The sequence below is a fragment of the Haliaeetus leucocephalus genome, unplaced genomic scaffold, assembly GCF_000737465.1.
Source record: "Haliaeetus leucocephalus isolate CR32 unplaced genomic scaffold, Haliaeetus_leucocephalus-4.0 Scaffold273, whole genome shotgun sequence".
In the NCBI taxonomy this organism is placed as follows: Eukaryota; Metazoa; Chordata; class Aves; order Accipitriformes; family Accipitridae; genus Haliaeetus; species Haliaeetus leucocephalus.
The window spans coordinates 922605-944946 of NW_010972709.1; the positions used below are offsets into that span (position 1 = coordinate 922605).

Sequence of the window (22342 nt, forward strand, 5' to 3'; positions counted from 1 at the left end):
CGAGCGTGGCCCTCGGCGGCGGGAGCAGCAGGCGGGAGGGAGGGCAGGGCGAGGGCGGCTGCCGAGAACAAAGATGCTGGGGCAGGGGCTCGGCGGGCGGCGAGGGAACGCTGCCAGCGCCATGGCCGGTCCCCACGCCTTGCCCGTCCTCTTCCCTCACCCCAGGACATCTTATCTGCCTGAAATGGCTGTCGCCTCCCGTTGCTCTTCACCGGCCTCGGGGACGATGGCCAACTGCTCCCCCGGGGGAACGGGGCGGTGAGGCCACCCCGGCCCAAAACGGCCACCCCCCGGCACGGCTCTCGGCTAGAAATAGAGCCGGGTTGCCTGAGAGCAGGAGGGGGTTGCGATGCGCAGCGGGACGGCTGCGCGGGAGAGCGGGAGGTGGGGGAGCAGAGGACGCCGGGGGTGGTGGTGAGATGGAGCAGGGGGACATGGAGGACAGAGGAGGTGCGGGGGGGGGACAGCGAGGCACTGGGGCCGTGCAAGAGGCTGGAGGGGGTGGCTGACGCGGAGGGCAGGGGGACGTGGGGCTACAGGGGCTCGTGAGGGGGAGGCAAGCGAAGAAATGTGGGCCTAGAGGAGACAGGGAAAACAAAGGACACTGGGGAGGAAAGAGACCTGATGGGAAACCTGGAGGAGAGGAGAGAGAGCGTTAATGACGGCTGGGAAGGTGGGGAGGAGGTGGGAGAAGGGGGGGGCGAGACCTGTGGGACGGGGTACGCAGGGACGGAAAGGGAGGAGAGACCGGCAAGGGGGAGAGAGAAACTAATGCTGGGCAAATGTAGGGAAAAAGAGGATGGCCGTAGGGTGGCAAAGGGACTTCCCCTCCTCAGCACCTGAAATGCTGCCTGCTTCCGAGCACTTAATGTCAAGGCTGAGCTTGGCTCCTGAAATCTTTTACTCATTTTGGGGGCAGGTGACTGCCAATAAAGCCCCAACACCAGCATCCCTTATTCCCATCCTTCTTCCCAACTGAATTTTTATTGCTTTTTAAACCGAAGGGGTTTTAAGCCGTTCTGAGATATTATGGGCTCTGACTCATGCCTTGAATACTCTGAGCAATACTGGGTGTGGAAGAAGGAACCAGAGGGGCGTGGGCCCTCTGAGAGGTAGTCTATAGCACGTGTGTCCTCTTAAAACCTAGGTCAGCGTTTGGTTATATTGCCAGATATAAACCTCTGTAATCCTAGAAGCACTGACTTGATACAGCGTCTTATATGCGGTGGCTTTGATACCGCTTGCATCTCACCTGCTTTCCAGCGCTAAATAATCATCACGGGGAGAGAAGTCACAAGGCTGATGAGGGGCTAGAGAGACGCGAGGAGTCAGGGGAGGGTCGCTGCAGGGAATGGGATGTCGAGGAGGCAGCTCCGGCATCCGGCATCCAGCCGGAGTGGAGAGGAAGGCGGTGCTGGATGAGTAGAGAGGCTGTACCGATGCCCAGACCCTGAGGTTACCTTACTGCATTCATTCTGAAACCAAGGAGGAAATAGAGAACCGCTGACCATGCAGGGAGGAGGGTATTAGTTGGTTGGGATGGCCCTGGAAATAGTGATTTGCGTAGAGGGTTGGTTACAACCTTAATTTTGAGGGCTCTGCTTGTTGCATCTGACTGTGCGTTTCTCCTGATGCATTTTCCTTTGTCCTGTTTCTGTAATTATCCTCATGTCAACCCTGCTCTGAGGATTATTGGTCAGTAGGAAGCCTCCTAATGCCCGCTCCTCCTTGGCAGGGGAATACCCATGCCCTCGATTAAAGTGAAACTCCCCGAATGGTGACAGAAGAAATTAGATCTATATTCCTCAAAGACACTCCCTCGGGCGAAGTTTCCCGACCCCCACCACGGCAGCACTGCCACCCTGCCCCTTGTGTTCGTTCTCAATATTCTCTTTGTTACAGCCACCTTTATACACAGCTCAGGGCTCCCCGGGGAAGGCAGAGGTGGTTTGTGTTGGAAAATCCTCATGCCCGTGTCCCAGGCGAGTGCACCGACCCCATCCCACTGCAGTCTGTGCCCAGTACAGGCAGTCCCTGTTCCAAAATTGGGGTGAGGAGCCAAGTTTAATAGGTAGCGCTTTACATTAAAAGACTGCTTCCCCAAGATGTTGGGTAGTCTTTAGCAGAAGGTGGTCCCTCTAAATGATTGATTTTTGAGAGTCCCTTGACTGGTGGCTTAAGAGCAGCATTTATTCGATCTATAGACCATATAAGATACACAGGACCCAATCACCAATAACAACAAAAAGTAGAAGTTATGAGATTGGGTGTTCCCTTTGCATGCAGACCTCTGCCAGCCTCTGCCCGCACTCACAGATGCGTGAATGCACGTGAAAAAGATAGTTTGCAGGTCATTTCGATGTGCAGGTTGCTGCTCACCAGCCTGGTGTGTACAAGCTGGATGGCACCCATGCATACCTTTTTGGAAAGCAGGCCTCAAAGGGAGGTATATGTATGTATATGTATATATAATATATATATTTGTATACATACCGCTGTCTATGCAACAATGGCATTTTTTCGAGGAGCAAGCTAAGCGACCTCCTGAAGCCTAGCCCTTTTTCGGTACTCCCTGCCATTACAGTAGCCACCGACCACCTCCCATTAGCACTCCCTGCTCTGGTGCTTTGTGCCGGAGCACCGTTAGCAGCTGCCGGGTACCAAAGGCTGCCTCCCCTTCCCGCGGCACACCCTGCCAGTGTGAGCTGACACCGTTGGTGCCAGTCAGCTTGGAGGAGCACTGCTCCCCACACTTCCCACTCCCACCAGTCTGTCACCACTGCCGTGTGGCAGAATTACTGCCTCCTGCTCTCCAGCACATCCTAACACACAAAGAGCTGTGCTGCTGCTGCCAGCGCTCAGCTGCTCTGCGTATGCGAGAGAGGGAGGGTGCCTTGGAAAGGTCAGTGCAGGGAAGAAGGGCGATTCTGTCTCCTTCCTTTAGGGGCTGTATCCTGGCATCACAGTGAAACCTTGTCCTGCCGGCTGATCTATATCCATGGGGACTGCAGCCAGCCAGGGTGCCCCATGTCGTAGGGCTTCCCGGGATGGTTTAGTACCATGTGGAGGTCCAAACAGCTTCCCCTGCCTGCTCCCCACCTAGCGAAATCATCCCAAATTGTGACAATTGAATTTCTTGATTGATTGTGACTCCACTCTGGACTCTTCCCTTGTTTTTGTTCCTGGCCCAATTTCACTGGCAGCTTTAGCAAGCAGCACAACAGCAGCAGCCGCCACTGCCCTGGCTACAGCAGGATCCTCCCTGGAGCACTGTTTAATTTATCTCCCACATCCCCCGTGCCCAAGGCAGCCCGGGGCTGGAGCACCACGACTCTGCCCCCTCCAACCGCATTAGCCCCGGGCCGATCTCGTCACCCCTGTCACCCATCGCTGACACTAACTCAACTTGCCTGCACTGTTGTAGGGGGCAGATGGACTGTCGGAGCCCGAGGGCATCTCTCTGAAACGCGTGGCTGTGGTGGAAGATTTCTTTGACATCATATACTCGATGCATGTGGAGAGCTCATCGGAGCCGGGCAAAGCACCCAAACATGCCGGGCAGAAGAAAACCTACCGAGCGGTGAGACTCCCCCTTCGCGTGCCCCGGGCAGCGAGGGGATGGGAGCGAAGGGGGCAGAGGGGCCGTGGGAGTGGGCATCCCACGGGGACAGGGACGGGGATGGGAGGGCAGGTAGAAGCAGAGCCGCTGGCGGGAGGCAGAGGCGAAGGAGACTCCTGTTTGCCTGTGCGGGGAGGCGTGAGAAAGGAGTCATTTAAAGGCAGAGCAGCTGTGCTCGGGAGACGGGAAACAGGGCTGCAGTGGCAGCGCAACGGTACGGCTGCTGGGAGAGGAGAGACCAAGTGAATCATACAAAGACAACTGTACATGTCTGGGGGGAAAAAAGAAAAAGAGAAATGCTTGGTATTACTGATGGGCAAGGAGATGTTTGCCCACTCCCCTGCACGCTCTGCTCTGTGCCATCTGCCTCCCTGTCTCCCTCAGCCAGAGGGAAATGTCTCGTGTGGGCCTTGAAGGGCAGGAGCAGCCAGAAAGGGGGACTGGGGCACGGCCAGAGCCCGCCTCTCTTCCCCAGCTGAGTGGATGCTCTCGCCACCAGCCCGTGGCTGGGTTTGTTCCGTTACAAAATGGAGGCAGGCACCGAGCTAAGTCTCGTCAGGTGCTCCATGAATGCTGAGAACCAGCTCTATCCATCCTGAAACCACTCTAGTTAGGTCAGGAATAATTTAGCTTGAAGTGTGCTTCTCCAGGGAGCTCGCTGTTTCTCCTGACTCTGCACAGCCCTTCAATGCAAACATTTGGGCTCTCCTTTTACAAGAAGAGCTGAATTTACTGTCCAAAACCAAGCTGCACCCTTGAATCCCACAGCCCTAAGGACCAGGTCGCTTAGAGACAGAAGTGGCTGGCTGGCAGCTCGTGTCTCTGGTGTATACATCATCTTGGAGAGGTCTGTGCGGGCTGCCCTGGTCTCTGCGATGATGCTTGAGATTATGCAGGGCTTGGTGCGCTGCCGGAGCCGGCTCAGGGGTGGAGTCTGTCCTGCCTGTCCTGCCTGCGTATGTCGCTGGATCCATCCACGGCTGTTCGTGCTGGCGGTGCGGGAGGGGCAGCCCAGTGCCCTGCAGCCCCCCCCCGTGTGCGGCAGGACCCTCCGGGGAGCCAGGCTCTGCGCCCACAGCTCGTGGCACCGCTCGGCACCCTGCACACCCGACTCCTGCCCCTGCGGCAGAGCGAGGGGCCAGGGGCCGGGGCACACGCTGACCCTTCCCGGCCAGGAGCAGGTGACCTCTTTATAGTCGGGATGGGGGGCAGCCCCACCAGCACAACCACAATTCAAAAACTGCCCCCTCATTTCCCCAGCAGACCACTCCGACCGTCCCCTAATTCCTTCAATTCAGCTCTCTGGAGGACTAATCTGTGCCCTGCACAGCCCCGGGGGAGCAGGCTGGATCCGTCTGTTTTCCCAGGCCTGCTCGCAGCAGTCAGAGAGCTTCACGCTCCACCCCTCCGTCTCCCTCTTGAGCTGAGATCATCACATTAGCAGTGTGTATCCCCTCCTGACCTGGCAGGACGCTGCTGGCTGGGCTGGCTGGCCTCGCTCATGCCCTGTCTCCCTGGAGCGCCTTTGCAGCCGGGTCCGGAAGGTGAAATGCTGCATAGCACACCCCGCGCCACGGCTCGGGTGCACAAAGGGACGCTGCTGGGCGGTCAGCTCGGGGGGCTTTGGTGTGCCCTGCCGTTTCTCTCCCTCTCCCTTTCCCCACCGTTTCTGATTAGAGGCACGGGAGAGTTTGCCCTTGTCCGTGACCTCCGGAGGGAGGCAATCAGAAAAGGAGTTTGGATGGGAGATAACTCATCAAGGAAGCTGTCTGCTCTGCAGAGCATCAAATCAGCTGAGAAATAACAACTGTATCACTAAAATTAGCTGAACATTTGCAGCAGAGACCGTGGGCTTGCTGGAGCAAAAGACGCAGGGAAACTGGGCTCAGCCCCACGGGCAGCACAAAGGGACAGTTCCCTGCCTGCGCCACAATACCACGTTTGCCACTGGCAATTTTCAGGCCCCTAATTTCAGTGTTTCTGTGGGAGTCCCTAGAGCTTGTGCGTTGATAAATATCGCACAGAGGCAAGGGCTGAGCCGGGCAGCCGCTCAGTCACAACGGAGCTCGGTGGGGCTGTAGGTAGATAGAAGGAGAATCCCATGAGGACCAAGCAGTGCTGCATCCTCCATTTGAAGGGCTGGGACAAGGTCCCTGCCTGAACTTTCCACCCATCTGGCATTAGCGTGTATGTAAAACCTCGGGCTCTGCTGCCGCTCAGTGGAGATAAATGTCTCTCCCTCCCACCGCAGCGTCGGGTCATGGGGCTGCTTTAGCCATCATCAAGCAAACCCTCTGCCCTCTGCCCCATTGCCCTTCTTCTATAACGTTATTTTATTCCAAGCTTAAGCATCACCCTTTCCTGTAGGGTAGAAAAATGCTTGGAATTTAGGTATTTTTAATTTTCGTCAACGAAATAGGGTGGGAGGATGATGCCCACTGGCTGGAGGACGGGGATCAGGATGTCCTGGGCTGCCCTCCTGGCTCGGCCCCGTCACCAGCCATCGCTCACGAGGTGTCTGGTTGCAGCCCTGCTTCCCGTTCCGAGCCCCACTTCTGCTGGGCTCGCAGCCCTGAGGACTGGCACAAACAATTGAATTTCTGTCTGCTTTATGACCCCACTTGTAAGTGCTGTGACCCCTGCTGGGGTCACGGCCCCTGGTTTGGGAACCGCCGTGCTAGGACAAGTCACTTAGACCAAACAGGATGGGTGATTAACCGTAGGAACCAACCCCAAAGTAAGAGGTGGGCTCTCCACCTCTTAATGCCTTCCAATTAAGACCAGATGTCTTCCTGGAAGATGTTTCAGGCAAACCACAGGCTACTGGGCTGCAGGAGAACCTGGGTGAAGTTCCCCAACTTGTGCTGCACAGGTCAGACTCCGTAATTTGATGGTCTCTTATGGCCTTAAAGAAATCTACATTAAAATTGCCTTATTCCTTCTCCAAATAACCTAGTCTTGATCTTTAGAAATACTGTAAAATTGCTGCTGGCAGGGATTAATTGGAATAATAGGACTTTGTGATAGCCAGGCACCTTCTGTGGGTGCTTAGGTCTGGATATAGTGTTTAACTTCAAGCATCCGAGTTTTAAATATTTATCTATAGCTTTTCCTGATCTGTAAAATACAAATATCGCACAAAGGTTCAGGAGACTTAATTCATTACTGTTTGTAAAAATGTTTTCAATTCCCTAGATAAAATATGTCACAGAAGTGCAAAGTATTATTAACAGTAATTGATTGTCATTGTGGGAAAAAGTGACCTGCCCTTACAAAAGATTAATGGATTCTTCAGGTTACTGGTGTGATGGTAATTAACAATGCAAACAGAGCTGACGGAGACCTTACTTTCTCATTTGATTCTTACACGTTCATAGCTTTGCTCTTCCCAGACTCCGAGGAGGAATGGAAAGGAGTTTCTGGGAAGGTACGGCTATACAGGGAATCCAAAAGTCTGTTCATTTACATCTCGGTGCCTCTCTGATACACCAGTTACCCTCCCATAATGTTCCTCCATCAACAGTTGCTCCGGAGGGAGGGATGCAAGGATCCCAGGACTGGGCTGAAGGGAACGGTGTGTTGCTGTGAGTCGTTGATGTTCTTGGCTAGGCTGAGCAGGCGAGGTGGGAGGGTGCCCGTGGTCTCCTGCGCCCTCCACCCGGCTCTCCGCTAGTCATTCTCGCTTGCCCAGGACATACAGCCGTCTCGTTGTTTTCCCAGATTGCAGAGACCTATGCTTTTCTCCCGAGAGAAGCTGTGACCAGGTTCCTGATGAGTTGCACCGAGTGCCAGAAGAGGATGCATTTCAACTCCAACGGACTGGAGCCCAAAGGTAAAGGCAAATGACTTCTGCCAGCAGAGCTGACATAGCATTTCGTACCAGCATGGTATCACAGATAGCTGTTAGGATACTGCCTCATCGATGAGATACTTCTTAACCTAACGGTTTTCCTAACCGGTGTTATTTTTCATGCACTTTCATAGCCAAGTTGAAAGAATTGCTTAAATCTGGTTTGTCTGTCACTGTTTTCAGCTTAGAGAGCAGAAGCAGTCTGGCTTTCTTTCCGAGCTTCCCCAGTGCAACCATACAAAGCGTGGGTCAGAAATATTGCAGATACGTCTGCAATCAACCCGAAATCATATGCGGGTGGAAACTTCGATTTCTGAAAAAATGTGACCTAAAGTTTTTCCTTTAAAGTATTAATTTTGTAATGAAAGACACTGAGTATGTCTGAATAACTGAAGTTTCTGATAAAGAAGTAATTTGCAGTAATTAATAGATATGCATGTCATGATCCTATTTTTGATAATGGAAAGTATTCTGGTGATCAAAGTTATATTATGCCTATGTATACAACCAATTAGTGTGGCCATTGTGGTGGTTGGCTCATTAAGGTTCTTTTGTAAACAGAACCAATCTGCAGCTCCTAGACCTAAAAGATACAAGTGGCGCACAAGATGGGACCAGGTTTTCTTCCAGAGTAAATGGTTACAGTTGATGTTTGTGTGTTTTTTTCTGAATTACAGACTTATTTTCATGATCCAGCGCAAAGCATCAAACTGACTCTGAGAGGTTTCACCCAACAAAATTTCTTATTTAAAAAAACCTAAGCAAACTGCAGAGAGTTAGTCTGTTTCAAAACTGTTAAGGCAAACAGGCTCATTTGGCAGGTCTTATCAAGCAGAGAAGTAGAATTAAATGAACAAAGGACCCAACAATAGAAAATTTCTAGTATTAAATACCGATTTCCGACTGTTTACTGCTAGGAGCAGAGCTACGGACAGCCCAGAGGTTCTGTTTAAGTGGATTACGTGTGCCAGCTATCCAAAGCTAGTGACTGAAATGCTTTGTACTTGTTATATTTTTTAGAAACTCTCCCAAATAATCCTATGTGACATTTAATAGCCTAAGCTCCATTACCACAGCACTTCCCACTCTGCTGGCTAAGGGCCCGATCCCTCTTTCCAATTAGGTCAAGAGAAGTTTTGGCCTTCGGCCTCACTGGGAGCAAACCTGACCTTTACACTGATTGCACTGCATCCATCACGGGTGACATTCCAAGCACTGCGGCTGCAGCAGTCGGCTCAGTGGATGGGAAGGGCGATGGGATGAGTCAGGCCAACAAGGATGTCGCCTGTTGGCTTGACCCAAACCAGGACACTTCTAAATGCCTGGCACTAGCCGAGCTGTCTGTCCTGGAGCTCGGGATCCCTTTTCAGGAGGGATGAAAAGGGTCATTGTTCCCTCAGGGGCTCCCTCCTGCCCACCCAGCATCTCCCTGTCTTCCATGCCTCTCCCAGAGACAGGGCAGCCATCCCAGCTCAGAAGCAGCTCAGAGAAGACCAGGTGCTGAGTATCCTCCCCAGAGCGGTCCTAGCTGTGGAAACCATGATCAGGGCTGAGATCTGGCTGTCCTGAGCAAATTTATAAATGAATATCAATTATTTTCATAAAGCTTTCCCCCTTAGTAGGTCTCTTAAAAATAAGTCAGACAGGAAAACAAAGGATCCCTCACATAAAAAGTCCTGCTTCTTACCCACCAGGAGGGACAGAAGTGCCTTTCTGCTGTGAATAGTACCTAAATAGTGACTAAGTACCTGTGAAAATGCATAGAGTAGATTAGATAAGGTAACTTTTACTGGGGAGGAGTGTCTGATTTCACTAATTCAGGAATTTATCAGGAGTAAATCACCTAAAAAAACATTGGGGTCATAGAAGAATTACCTAGGTGTATGCCCATGCATACGCACATACAAGCATCTATAGGTAAAGTTTAACCCAGTAAGATAAAAAATTTGAGTCATTCCCATCTCTTTGTACTTCTTTTGTCCATTAAACAAATCTCAACATGTTTCATTTGTGATCACAAAAATCCTTAATTAAACATATCTGACATCAAACCCTGCAGGGCACCCACATAATTCATAAAAGCAAATTGTCTTGCTCATGGGAAACTTTGAACATCACTGGACTTCACTGTGATCTCTTTACACTGTTATTAAATTAGGACTAATTCCAGTAGAGTTATACAAGTATGGAATTAGGATTGAAACCATTTTACTTTAAACGATTCTGCCTGTTCCATCTGTATGTCCAACACAGGGAGCATGTGATATAGATAACTTTTTGAAAAATGAGCTAAAGAATTCCAGTAGCCCCCTCTTGTGACGTAAGATATGAGGATTGTTCCTGTGGTGTCCCCCAGGCCTTTTAAAACAAAGGTTTTCTTTCTTTTCCAATTAGCTTAAGAAAGAAAAAGGTTTGGGTTTCTTAGGCTCAAGCTCTTATCTGTTGCAGTTGCACAAATTCACAGTAAATTTGTGGCTGCTAATGGGATTATTCCAGATTTACATCAGGATGGTTTCAGGCAGAATCTAAGCACCAAAGAAACCCATGTCCTGCTTCCTCCCCATGTGAGGATGCTGAGGTGCTTCTGTTGAGCCTCATTCATTTCTGCAGCACCGAACTATTAAGTATCGGATGGCAGGAGAGCAACGTACCATCTTCAGAGGTCTGAAAGGCTCACCTCATCCATGCCTGTGCTTCAAGGAAGGAGCAGCTCTATCTCTGCTAATCTCGGCAAATGCTTTCCTAAACTCTTCTTAAAGACTCAAATATTGATGACCCCAGCCAGCCTGGGTAGGTGTCGGATTTTGTTCCTGGGAGCTGCTTCCCCTTTCACCGCAGAACCAGACTGTGACAAGCACCCCTTGCACTGGGATTTTACCATCTTTTAATCACAAAGTAGCTTCCTTGCACAGTAGAATAATGGGTTATTTTGGGTGCTTAACGTATAGAGATGTAGAAGTACTCTTAATTAATCTGTAGTTCGAAGCATGACAGAGACCACTGACATGCAGCCATGAGAAAAGAAGGGAGGAATTAGTTTACAAGGTTCCTAAAAGCTTTGCACTTCCATATTTGAGCGAGCTGGTGGCCTGAGTAGCTCTGGCTACCCTTTCCTGTATCCACAGGCAGGAATACTTCAGCTGCCCAAGGATGAATTAGATGGACCTGGAACAAAAGCATTGTATTTCCATGGCCGCAGTTAGCATCTTGGTACAGAAGATTTGCAAGAACCTATGTGATGTTTAAGTCAGTTACAGACAGTTTTTGGGTCAGGTCACTTCTTAATCAGACGTGATAGATCTGGTATTTCCAGAGGTGTGAAGCATCTTCAGGTCTGCTGAGTTTCACTGGGATTTTTTGGATATTCAGCATTTCTGAAAAGCAGGCCCATTGTGTTTGGGTTGATGGGTTTTCTAAGGTGCTGTAAAACATTTTGTGAAGGCTCTTTTTCAAGGGGCTGTGTCAGAGGTGCCTGTGAAACCAGTGACCCCAGAAAATGCAAGCCAGCCAGGGAGATTCAGAGGCAGGAATGGAAACCTCCCACCATCGATTCACCTTCAGCTCCTGGAAATCCTTCTTCCCCATCCTTTGTTGCTTAAGCTCCCTTTCCAATGGACACCACACATCCTTCAGAGTGTGCTGGAAGGCCAGATTAATTCTCCACACTTGCATCTGCCTGTGCTGAGGGCAAAGAAATCTTCCTTTTAGCCAGCAGCCATCCCTGTGAAACGGCAACTTTCCTCTTGAACAAACCCATTGCATGAGCCTGTATATTCAGTGTTAGAATAGATAATTCTAGCCATCTTCGTGTCCTATGTGGAGAGCTTGCAAGCTCCACAGTGCTGATGGCAGAGCTGACAAAATCATTGAGAATTTGCTTTATGGGGACTCTTCTGGTCTAGCTAGACAGAACGATCTGCACGAGTGGTCTGAATCTAGACTGATCTCTGGAGCTCAATATGATGCAGCCAGAGGAATCAACAGGAACAATTTAAATTAAAGATCTTTAAAATTAAGTTTGTGTTTTAATGAGGGTGTTAAAAATAGTCTTCATCACCAGATAGAGATACTTAATAAGTTGCCTTAATGTTAACTCCTACCTGAGGGAATCCCAGCAAAATTGGCAAGACTTTGCAATGCTAAAGCAAGCTGCAAATATATTCTTGTTCGTCAACCTCTGCATAAATCCCATTTGCATAGAAGTGCTTCTGAGGCATCGGCAAGACTTGGTTTCTTCCTCTGCTACATTCTAGTTTGGTAGACTGAAAAATTATATATTATGTGTAGTCTTTTCCGCAGGTGACAGCAATGCTATTTTTTTTGCAAAACAACATCTGTTCTGTAATTATGTTCTTGGTGGGGTCGTGTTCTTATAGGAACCTTAGCTCAGCAGGCACCAGCTCTCACTAGGGATTTGAAGTGCTTCTAAATACATATGCTTAACGATTGTGAGAACACATTGTAGGTTTGTGCTTCCACATCCCTGTATCTAAATAAAGTTTTTCCTCTGTTCTTCAGAGAGTGAACCACCTTCCTCTTTGGTTTCTGGGATCATTGACTACAACATGCCCCTCACCTCTACTTATTTGAAGCAAATGAAGCTGCGGGTAATGAATTCACAGGAACAGGTGAGTTGCGCTCCGGGCGCAGGGCAGTGCGAGGTGCAGAGCAGGTTTCTGCCTGTGCTGAATGGGTGAAGGGAGTGACTGGTGCTTGGCACATTGATTTTTGGAGGATGCTTTTGGAAGTGGCTGGTTTGTCCAGGCGGGTCAGGCTCTGACCAAGTACAGCGAGTGTTGGTGCATGAAAGTTGGGAGGGCAATGTGCCTCTGATCTTCTGGCTCAGAGAAAGCAAATAGGGCTACTTCAGAATTGTGTCAGTGGAGAGGAGCGAAGATGGAGTCGATGCAGTTTATTCCTTAGAACAGTCTGCTTGTTCTTTAGATGCACAATTCTTCTAAGAAATTGTCTTAAAAATGAATATGGCAAATAGGGATTTGTTTCTTTACCTCCTCCTAATTGCCTGGGAGCTTTAGCAGACGGGGTCTGAAACCCAGACCTTGCTTCAGTTGCTCCGGTGCTCTCTTAAAGTGGTTGGCAACTTGAGGAAGTTCGACTGCAGCCACTCTGCTCATGTCAAAGTGGGAGAAGGCTCAGTTGTTTTGATGAGACTGTTAAGCCACTGGATTTTGATTTGGGAATGGATGGGGCAGACTGCCACAGGATAATACCCAGGCTGTGCAATTTTCTGAAGTTCTGCAGCTGCAGAATTAGTTATGGGAACCTCTGTGCACCATGGAAACAGTCTATAAAAAGAAAAGTATGTTTTACTTGCTCCCCACAATCTGCACTGGAAGCCAGTGCTGGATTTTCTTTCCAGCACACTGAAACCTGAATCTGATTTCCTACATTACTGCTAGTTGCAAGAAGTGAAAGAGTTTGCATTGTGCAGTGGTGGGAAACATTGCTGATAGCTTGAACTGTGAAGTTGCACCCAATGAGTACTTTTATCTAGTGATGCCCTAAAAGGACATTGGTTAGAGCATCCCTTGCCAGGGTGTAAAATGTCAGATGTGGGTTTGCTGTCAGGAGCTGGAGAGATACCAAGCTCCTCCACCGCTTCAGCAGTGAAACCTTCTTGCTGGAGGACAAAATGGCATCTGATGGGAAGCACTTCTGTGTTTTGGAGCTTTTTTCCTTTGTGCACATTGGACGTTTGAGTGGGTTTAAGGTTTTGTTTGCAATTGGTTATGTCACAGCTTTTGAAACGTGAAAGGCTGCCATGTGCCAGGTTTTGCACTTGGGCTGGGTGGGTAGTAGAACTATGGACAGTTCTGTGGCGTGGTTGGGCTGGGCTGAGCTGGGCTGAGCTGAGCTGAGCTGAGCTGGACTGGGCTGGGTTGAGCTGGGCTGGACTGGGCTGGACCGGGCTGGGCTGGGGACATGGAGTAGATGAATGCGCCGCTTTGTGGCATCTGATGTCTGCTTCAGGACCACTTTTGGATAAATGGGGTCGAAAGCTGACATATTCCAACTGCCTTTGGCTTGTGCAAAGTGTTTGCTGGGTCTTGGTGCAACTCCTAGCAGAGAGGCGTTGAGATTGCAGACCCTACCATTGTCCGTACCGTTGACTACCAGCCTGCTCTTCACCCAGGTTAAGGACTCAGTGGGCTGTGAAGGCTAGCTGTGCTTTTCAGCATGTGGGGCGGTTCTTTCAAGTTAAGTTTGATGTATACAAAAGGACGGTCTGAGAGGTTTGTCTAGTTAGCATTTATGCATTTTCTACCAATTCCTCTTGGCTCCAAAGCTCTGCTCAAGAGAATTGTGCTATGAAGCTTGATTAAACTCCTGTACCCAGTTACTACAGGTAGAAAACTGGACTTGCAGTTTGATTTTATTTCCATAATAAAAAAACACCCAGAAGCTGGCAGGCTTTAATACTGAATCTTGAGTTCTGAAGCTGCATGCTTAGGGATGCTTGTTTTGAGAACCTTGGTTGGTAATTTAGAGATTTGAGAAGTTTATAGCCTGAATTTTGGTATAGCAGTTTGCACTGGAGCTGTCACTAGACAGATAGATACAACGTGCTGCTAACATGAATACTCTTGAAGCTCGCTAAGATCCGAATAGAAGCATATGTCATACGGGAACAAAAAAGGGACCAGCTGAGGCAACCAGCAGTTGTTGGTTTAGATCATAAATCAAACGGCTTGATGTTATTCCCTGCCTCTAAAGTTTTTCTTTTCCTGAGCTCTCATCGGTATGTTGTGGTGCAGCTTTCTAAGCTTTTCAAGCTATAGCAGCCAAGGGAAAAACCTATTTGGAAGAAGTAAAATTTGCCGTTCAGTGTGTTACTGAAGCTGATTCCTGAGAGCAAAATAACAAAAGATCAGTCTTATTTCTCAGACTTCTGAAGCATTAAAACTTTCCATCAGATCTGGAGGTAACGACAGTCTGGAGAGGATACAGGTGGTTGGACCTGGTGGAGAAAATCCAGCGGGACTTGGGTGCCATCGGTTCCGAGATACAGGACACTCCCCGGCTTCCCCTGGGGAAACAAGTGCCACGCTCCTAAGGCAGCTGTGGCTGTACCTGAGCTGCTAACGCTAAAGTCTGTGTGAAGACAATATGTGTAATAATATCAATACCAGGCTTCAGTTCCCTCCACCAAGCATTTCCCTGCTACTTTTTTCCTTCTTCATACTTTGCAGTGGAAACACGACAGTACCACCCTTTTTTCCTGCATGGTCCTGGCAGTCTTTGTGGAGCATGGGCTGTGAAATATGGGCTACTGCTCTCCCTCTCCCCAGGGAGGGAGCTTTAGGGTCAGGGACTTGCAGCTGTTGGGGTTCCAGGTGTTTACAAACTGCAAAAGTCCTCTAAAGATGATAGAAATAATTCTGACTTTGCTACAAAGGCAAAACAGGAAGAAAATACAACCTGCTTTTAAAGTTTGCACTACACAAATATACACCGCATGGTTTTTGTATATCAACATTTACAAAATTACATTGGTCCCTCCTTAGCTCAGCTTTGCTGCCATGCCACCTTACAGCCTTGCACTCACTAACATTTGATGGTGATAATAGAAATAAATTAAGCAACGGACTTGTGTTCGACTTGGCTTTTGCCAAAAGCAATTACTTGTATGCAGCAGCACCAGGAGGAACTTGCTTCACTTGGGGTAACAATGAATGAATTTATGCCAAAGTGGCCTTTTAACTTCATTATTCAGGGAAAAAAAGTGTGCATGTAACTGTAATTTATTAGTGCTGCTAAGCACATTAGTATTAGGGCAACAGTGTCTCCAGAAGGAAGCACAGCCAGAAGAACCTTAGAGAAAGCATTTTATCTCTGCTTAGGGACAAAAAACAGTTGGGAGAGGAGCTCTTTACGTGGTTGCTCACAAAATGAAGAGTTCCTGCAGAATATATTTCAATGTATTCCTTGGAGTCAGTACATTTATTTTGGCATGATGGAAGACAACTGTGACCCATGTTGCTTAAATTGGGTTCACTAGAACATGCAGGAGCTTCTGGGGTGTGAGTCTTCCTTCATTCCCATTGTATACCAATTCTCACATGTGTGAGAAAAATCATGCCCCTTACCCTTTCCAGAGAGTGCTGGATTAGCCACATTTCTGGCTATCTACTGAGGCATTAAAGCATCTCTGAACTTCTGGCCTTCCCAATCTAGCAGCAAAAAGGAATGAAGAGAAGATATTTGATATTTATCTATAATGATCCTTCCACCTCATTTTCAAACGCTAAATATTAGCATTTTAAAATGATCGGTTATTCGAGTTTATTGCAGTCATTTTCCAGACAATCTTTTCTGTCTTATTCAAACGCAGCCTTGGATTTATTTTTCACGCCACACTGTTGGGCATGATTTCGACTGGTGGCTGGTGGAATATGAAGATTTTAAAAGAACAAATCCCAGCACTGAAATGCCAGGCTCACTCTCTGCTCTGGAGATGTTGCTGCTACCTTGGCAGATACAGTCTAGGGCCGGGTAACCAGGTTTAAATGATACAGAAACATTTTCAGAGGTTGCTTCAATGACTGCTGACAGAAGGTCATGCAATCAGTGAATGGCAGGAGCTGCTCTTGGATGGGAAATAACACAAGCGCTTTTCTTGTTGCTATGGCTTTGCTACACTGACTTGTAAGTGTTTGAGAGGGACAGAGCCTTGTCCTGCACCGTCACATGCTCCATCCATCCAGTAATTTCCCTGTAAACCTGGAGTGTGTGACGGTGCGTGGATGTGAAGTGGTTTTCAAAAGATGATTTCAAGCAATGTTTTAACTCAAACAGCAGGGTAGTCCTGCAAGAGGGGGTGGAGGGGTTCAAATCCCACAAATGTACAGGGAGCTGGCTTCATCTAATGCAGGTGAGGATCAAGCCTCCTCTGCAGGATTTGGGAGCTCACGGAGCCTCGTGACCAGAGGCTGGTTTGCAATGTTAAGTCCTCCTTCTTCCACTCGCCCTTCTCCTTGGTCCGCCCCTTATTGTGTTTGCTCACTTCAGTGTCTCAGAAGGCTCCCGTATTACCAGAACAGCTAAGACGCATCTTCCCCTGGCAGCTCGCTTTCTTCCTTCTGCTTTGGATCCATCTCCAGGCTAATCCTGGGGGTGCAGAACTGGCACAGGGGAGGCAGCAGAGGCAGGGAGGGGAGTGAGAGGCTGCAGAAGAGGGCACGCCAGGTTTTCATTTTCAGTCTCTAAGTTCACTGGTGAGAATTGTAGATATCTCATTTCATGTAGTCCAGAAACCAGAACCAAATCTGGCAGAGCTGGCAGCTGCTGTGTGAGATCTGGGACCTGGATTTATCTGTTCGAGTGCTTAGAGAAGGGATCCCAAAGAAACGCTCTGTGTGTTCATAGACGGGCAGAGAAGGCAGAAGCATGCAGTCAGTATTTGGAAGGAAGTGGAATGATGCATTTGCATCACATGAGGATGATAAGGTACTTCCCAGTCCATTAAAGAGGGTGTGAAACATCTCCAGGAATAAATACCTCTAAATCAACTTGACGAGATAACTCATTCAAGAGGCTTTTCCTTGACTTGAAAAGATCTTTGTTCCCTGATGTTAATTTTTAAGACATTTTTGAGCACTAGAGAAGTTCCCTAAATGCTCCCCTACCCACAGAAGAAAAGGGAATATTGGCCATACACACAGTGAGGCACCGTGACCATAGCTGTTTGAAATACAGATATTGCATTAATCTATGCAATAAAGGCTTGCTCGTAGATCTGCATCAGCAAAGCCCTCTGGTGGAGACACAGCTTCTGCTGGCAGAAGTGGGCTTTGGCTGGTAAATTTAAATTCTGCCCTAAATGACAGACTTTGTCCAGGCAAAACCAGGGATGCAGGTCCGGCCGTCATAACAGCATTCTGTTAACTATCTGGCAAAGATAGTTTAGCAAAACTTTCATCCATGGCCTTAATGGCTCATGAGATGCAGGAGGTCAGATGATCAAACCATTTAGCCTGGTTTCAGACTCGTGTGAATGGCTTGCTTTCAGTGAAGGTCAACTCATTTTTGTTATTGGAATTAACTCTGACGTTCCCAGCTAGTAAAAACTTAAGAGCTTTTATTTCCCGTTGCGTAGATCTTTCAGTATTTTTCCCAGTGTAGCTGCATTATAGGTGTTCATTGCAATGCTCAATGCAAGCAAACAATTTGAGACCTCGACTTGGGCTGGCTGGGATAAATCCTGCCACCGCAGCTTTTATCTTCAAATGAGGTGTGATGCCAAGGTCCTGACTCTTTGCAGATTGGGGGAAAATAACTTCATTTTCTGTAAGAAAGGAGGTGGCATTGCCCGATTCCGGTGATGCTAGGCACAATTTGTCCTTCTGAACGGCTTGGGTGTATTTAGTTGCTGTGTGCGACTGGTCCGGTCGATTTTCCTCACTGGTCCTGTGCACCAGTGGAGAGAAGCTGGTCCCTTTCCCAGTCTCTCTTCCCTTCCCTGTGATGTTGTGCAGCTTAACTAAGGTCCTGGAGAAATGGCTGGGGGATGTTTAGAAGTTTCTCTCACTCTCGGTGGAGCTGTGGTTGTCACGCTAGCAGAGGGCTGGGTCGGATCAAGCAGGAGCAGGGCATGGCAGACCAGGTGGAACCGGGCAGTAGGAATCCGCGGCGGGAGTGCCTGGGAGGAAGGACGGGTCGGAGACACTTGGCTGGGGAGCGTGGAGTCCCCTGGGCTGGTGACAGTGACTCCACGGAGCTCAGCGCTGCACGGATGTGGCCATCGGGTCCCTCACAGGCTGGCCCATGCAGAGCCCGTGGGGGTTCTCGGCTTGCTCTGCAGCAAGGCTCTTCTGCACTGGGGCTGATCCACCCGTGGGTAATTAGGACTGATTGCCCTCCACCATGCATACCTACCCCCCAGTGCACGTTCTCCAGCGGTGCAGTCCGAGTAGCCTACTAAAGCCGAGCTGCTTGAGCCTGTTTCTGGGAACACTGAGTAGGGCCAGAAACCACATTATCTGTCTTTAATTGATCCTTTCTTCCAAGTACCTCCCCTATTTGGTGAGGAGAGATGCTGCCCATTCCCTGTACGTAACCAGCATCAAAGGCAGCTGCTCCCAGTAGAACAGGAAAGAAAGTTTTGGTTCAGGTCCCGTAAAGTGGGGCTAGGAAATGTTCCCAGGGAAAATGTAAAGACCTGTACTTGCACGTTGATGAAAACATTTAACATCCATGGGATAGTTTCATGGATTCACTTAGATTTGTCCTGTACCCATGGAAAGCTTTGCACAGTGAGGTTTTCTGCATCATCTCCCAAGCTCGGGTGCTGATGTGCTGTATGTTGACTTTGATCAAGTTACACAAATGGCTGTTTCTTAATTGCCTTCTCCCTTTAAAAAGGGGATAATACCTTAGAGAGACTTCTGAGGTCTCGCTCACTAATAAAGCTCTTCAAGAGCTTGGATGGCAACTACTTTGAGAGTGCGAACTATTATTAATGATTTCCGTTATTATAGAAGATGAAGCTGTGTGGTTCAGCTTTTTAACCTTGAATCATGTACTTGCTTTTGTTTCCGCTGCTGTTAAACCTGCGCAGGCAGGCTTGCACCTTGCCTGGTTGCACAGACTCCTAGGACCCACATCGTGAGCCTTGTGTGCGCAAAACGGGCGCGCGTATCTCTGTGGAGCCAGGTTTTTTTTTCGCAAAGATGGATTCTGAAACATGTGGCATGGCTTGAGAATGGCCAAAAATGGGTTTAGTGGTGGTTCTGTTTATGTTGACTCGATTCTGATTTGGGTGGCCAAGAGATAAGCTGCGAGGCTCGTCCTCGATGCGTAACGCAATGCAGACATTCCTGCCAGTGCTGTGGGTTCAGGCTTTGGCAAGAAATGTTAAGGGACATTTGACAGTGATTGAGCCATCCCTTCAAACACCCATTCCCTGTACTCCAGAGGAAGGCAAATTCCATCCACAGAAACAACTCCTTTCCTGCTTCTTTACTTGGCAGTGACTGGTGTACCCTGTGAGGTACGGAGCTGTATTTCCTTTCCATCTCTTGGTCTTGGCTCCTGGGAAAAAAAACCCTTTTATTCATGCATATGCCAGATGCTAACAACTGCTACTTTTGCAGAAGGAGCAACCAAGATGTAGTGGGAATACAGCCCTCAGCCCACAACAAATCTGGTCTATAATAAAATTTCCTAAATCTTTACTCTCCTTTTTTTCCTCACTCTGCTCTGGATGGCAGATAAGTTAAAATACATGGTTGATAAAAGCTGCATATCGCCCTCGAGTCATGCGACTGGGGCCCTCCTTCGTCAGCTCTTCTGCAGCGCCACCCCTCTTGCCCCCCTTTTCTTACTGGCCTCACCCCTGAGAGATTCACATTTTAATGCTTATTACCCAGTAGGGTTTGATGGTCACGGAGGATCCAATGCAGGAGGTCCCATTTGTTATTTAACCTACTTTTCAGAGGCACAAGAACATCAAGTGACTCGCACAAGGTCGCCCATGAGTCAGTGACTCCTCTGGCATGATGGCCGGATCCTGCTGTCCTGCAGTCCCTCGCTCTCACCACTAGATCACTGCACCCACACTCCTCAACAGCGCAACTATGCAATTAAGCTCCTACAAAGTGCCGTAAATGTAGTTTATTCCTGGGTTTGACAGCAGCCCTGGTATTCTTGCGGAGCCTTGCCTTAGGAAATTACGACAGATGAGGTCAGGGCATCGTTAGCGATGCCCTTGGAAGCGTCACTGCCTGGTACGCGGGCAGGCTGCGCGGTGCAGGGCCGTTACAGCCAGGGCATGGCTCTTCTCAGGACCTGCAGCTCAGGCTCTGCTGGCATCCGACGGGACCCTGTCCGGGCAAGCACAGCCTGACAGGGAGCCCCAGGTTTTCTGTATGGGCAGGTCTGTGTCCGTGTGAAGGGGTTTGCAGGGACCAGAAGTAACGAACACGTTGCGAGGAGAGAGGGAAGGAAGCGACTTATAAATAATATATTTGATGTGTATTATATATATAATAACAGTAGCACTGGTTTACTATGGTGTGTTTTTTAAAAAATGTAATCTCCTAAGGCACTTACCCCTGTTCCTGACAACTTGATAAATTATTATTACCAATTCTGTATCTAATTGCCAGTTACTTCCCCCTAGATAATTTGAATCCGAAAAATACCCACTAGAACGGAGCTTGGTGTGCCGTTTCCCAAAGCTTCCCTAGCTGTTTCTGGAGGCAGCCCCTCTTCCACCGGTGAGCCCCACTTCTGCCAGCCTCGTGACCCCGAGCGCTGGCACAAACAATTGCATTTCTGTCGGGCTCATGACCCCACTTGTAACGGCGGTGACCCCCCTTGGGGTCAGGACCCCTCCCCTGCATGGGGAAAAGCTCCTGCCCAGCAGCTACTGCTGAATTGCCGTTCCTCCCTCGCTCCCTGTGTGGACGCGGCTGTTCGGCACTAAGTTTGCCGATGTGAAATTTAGGTTAATCCATTTCCAAAGTGGATTAACCTAACCCACACAAAGGCACTTAGTATAAAATAAGAGCGTCCACATGGTGAGGCAGCAGAGAATAGTGACTGTGCTTCAAACTCGCACCCTGGCTGGCTTGGGTCCCCTGCGAGCTCTCCAAACAGAGGGGCAGGCGCCTTGGTCCCTGGGGGTCTTGCTCTCCTAAATGGCCTTAAGCCGGTCTAGCTGGAAGGCGAAGGGAGCCCAGGGAGTAAACAAAGCCCGGCAATGGGAATGGGTTAAAGCCCGCTCCGCTGAGGTCCACGGCAAGTCTCCTGTTCACCTTAAATGGTCAGGATTTTATTTTAGCTTCAGGGAGGAGCAGCAGCCATTGAGCTGGAAGTGAGCGCAGAGCAGGCCCCCGTGGCTGGGGGCTCGTAGCCCGCTGCCCTCCCAGCTGGCCGCCGCTTCCTGCGGGAGCGTGGGAGGCCCCCGGGGCTCCGCTCTTGCCCTTCAGCCTCTGGCTCCACAGATCAGCCCGGAGGAGATGGAAATGCAACACCCAGCGATACCCATTTTCACCTCCAGCCTCGGATCTTCCCGAGCCGCCCCTCCTCCCTTGCACGCCTTCCCTGGCAGTGCAGTGGTTAACACCGGAGTAGAAAACATCATAATTGGACATCCGCACTAACAAGCCATAAACACGAATGTGGCAGTTCCCATCCTCGGCTCTGGCACCGGCCTACCGCAGGCTCCACCGCTGAATCCGTTACACTTGGTTTATTTTGTAAAAATTTCCTTCATAACCATTAAACAGCGAGAGACGTGAGACGGGCTGGGGAGGGGGATGCCGAGATGCCGGCACCCATCGCGGCGATCCCCAGCCGGGCGGGAGGTCACCGACCTGCGGCTCTCGGGGCCCTGCTTGGGAGCGGGTACCGTCCCGGGGGATGCCAGGACACCACGCGCTGCCCGCCCGGAGCCGGGTCACAGCATCCCCAGCCCTCCCGGGGACCTGGCGGCACGGTGTCCCTGCACAGGGCCGTGCTGGGGGGGCTCGGCCGAGCTCGGTGGGCAGCCTCGCTGTCAGGGAGCTGCCCTGAAGAGGCGCCGATTTAAACAACAGCTGAGATGCAACGTTCAGACAAGAGGCTGCAGCGTTGAGGGATGCTGCTGCTTGGCGGAGTAGGGTCCTCTTCTGCTCCCACGGTGCGATAGGGAGAATCATCTGAAACAAAAGGATTCAGCAGAGGAGGCAGCGCCGGGCCCGGGGAACCGCTGCACCCACCGAGCGCAGCGGAAGGGGGGCAGCGGGGCGCCCGCCCTGCTCCCCGGGGGACCCACTGCCGGGCTCCCGTCACTTGCTCCCCGCGGCACGGCCGAACCCCGGCGCTGCCGGACCCCGGAGCTCCCGGGGCCGGGCTGAGCCGGGCGGGCG

The 22342-nt window shown here is 49.8% G+C and overlaps 1 protein-coding gene across 1 annotated transcript in view; it reads left to right on the plus strand.

Moving 5' to 3' along the window:
* The first annotated feature begins 3508 nt into the window (after positions 1-3508).
* Positions 3509-22342, plus strand: part of NOL4L (nucleolar protein 4-like) — a 43404-nt gene continuing 24570 nt past the window's right edge. The window contains exons 1-3 of the mRNA XM_010569379.1: positions 3509-3580; positions 7340-7451; positions 11988-12097. Of these exons, the coding sequence (XP_010567681.1) occupies positions 3509-3580; positions 7340-7451; positions 11988-12097 (294 nt within the window). The remainder of the gene's footprint in view (positions 3581-7339; positions 7452-11987; positions 12098-22342) is intronic.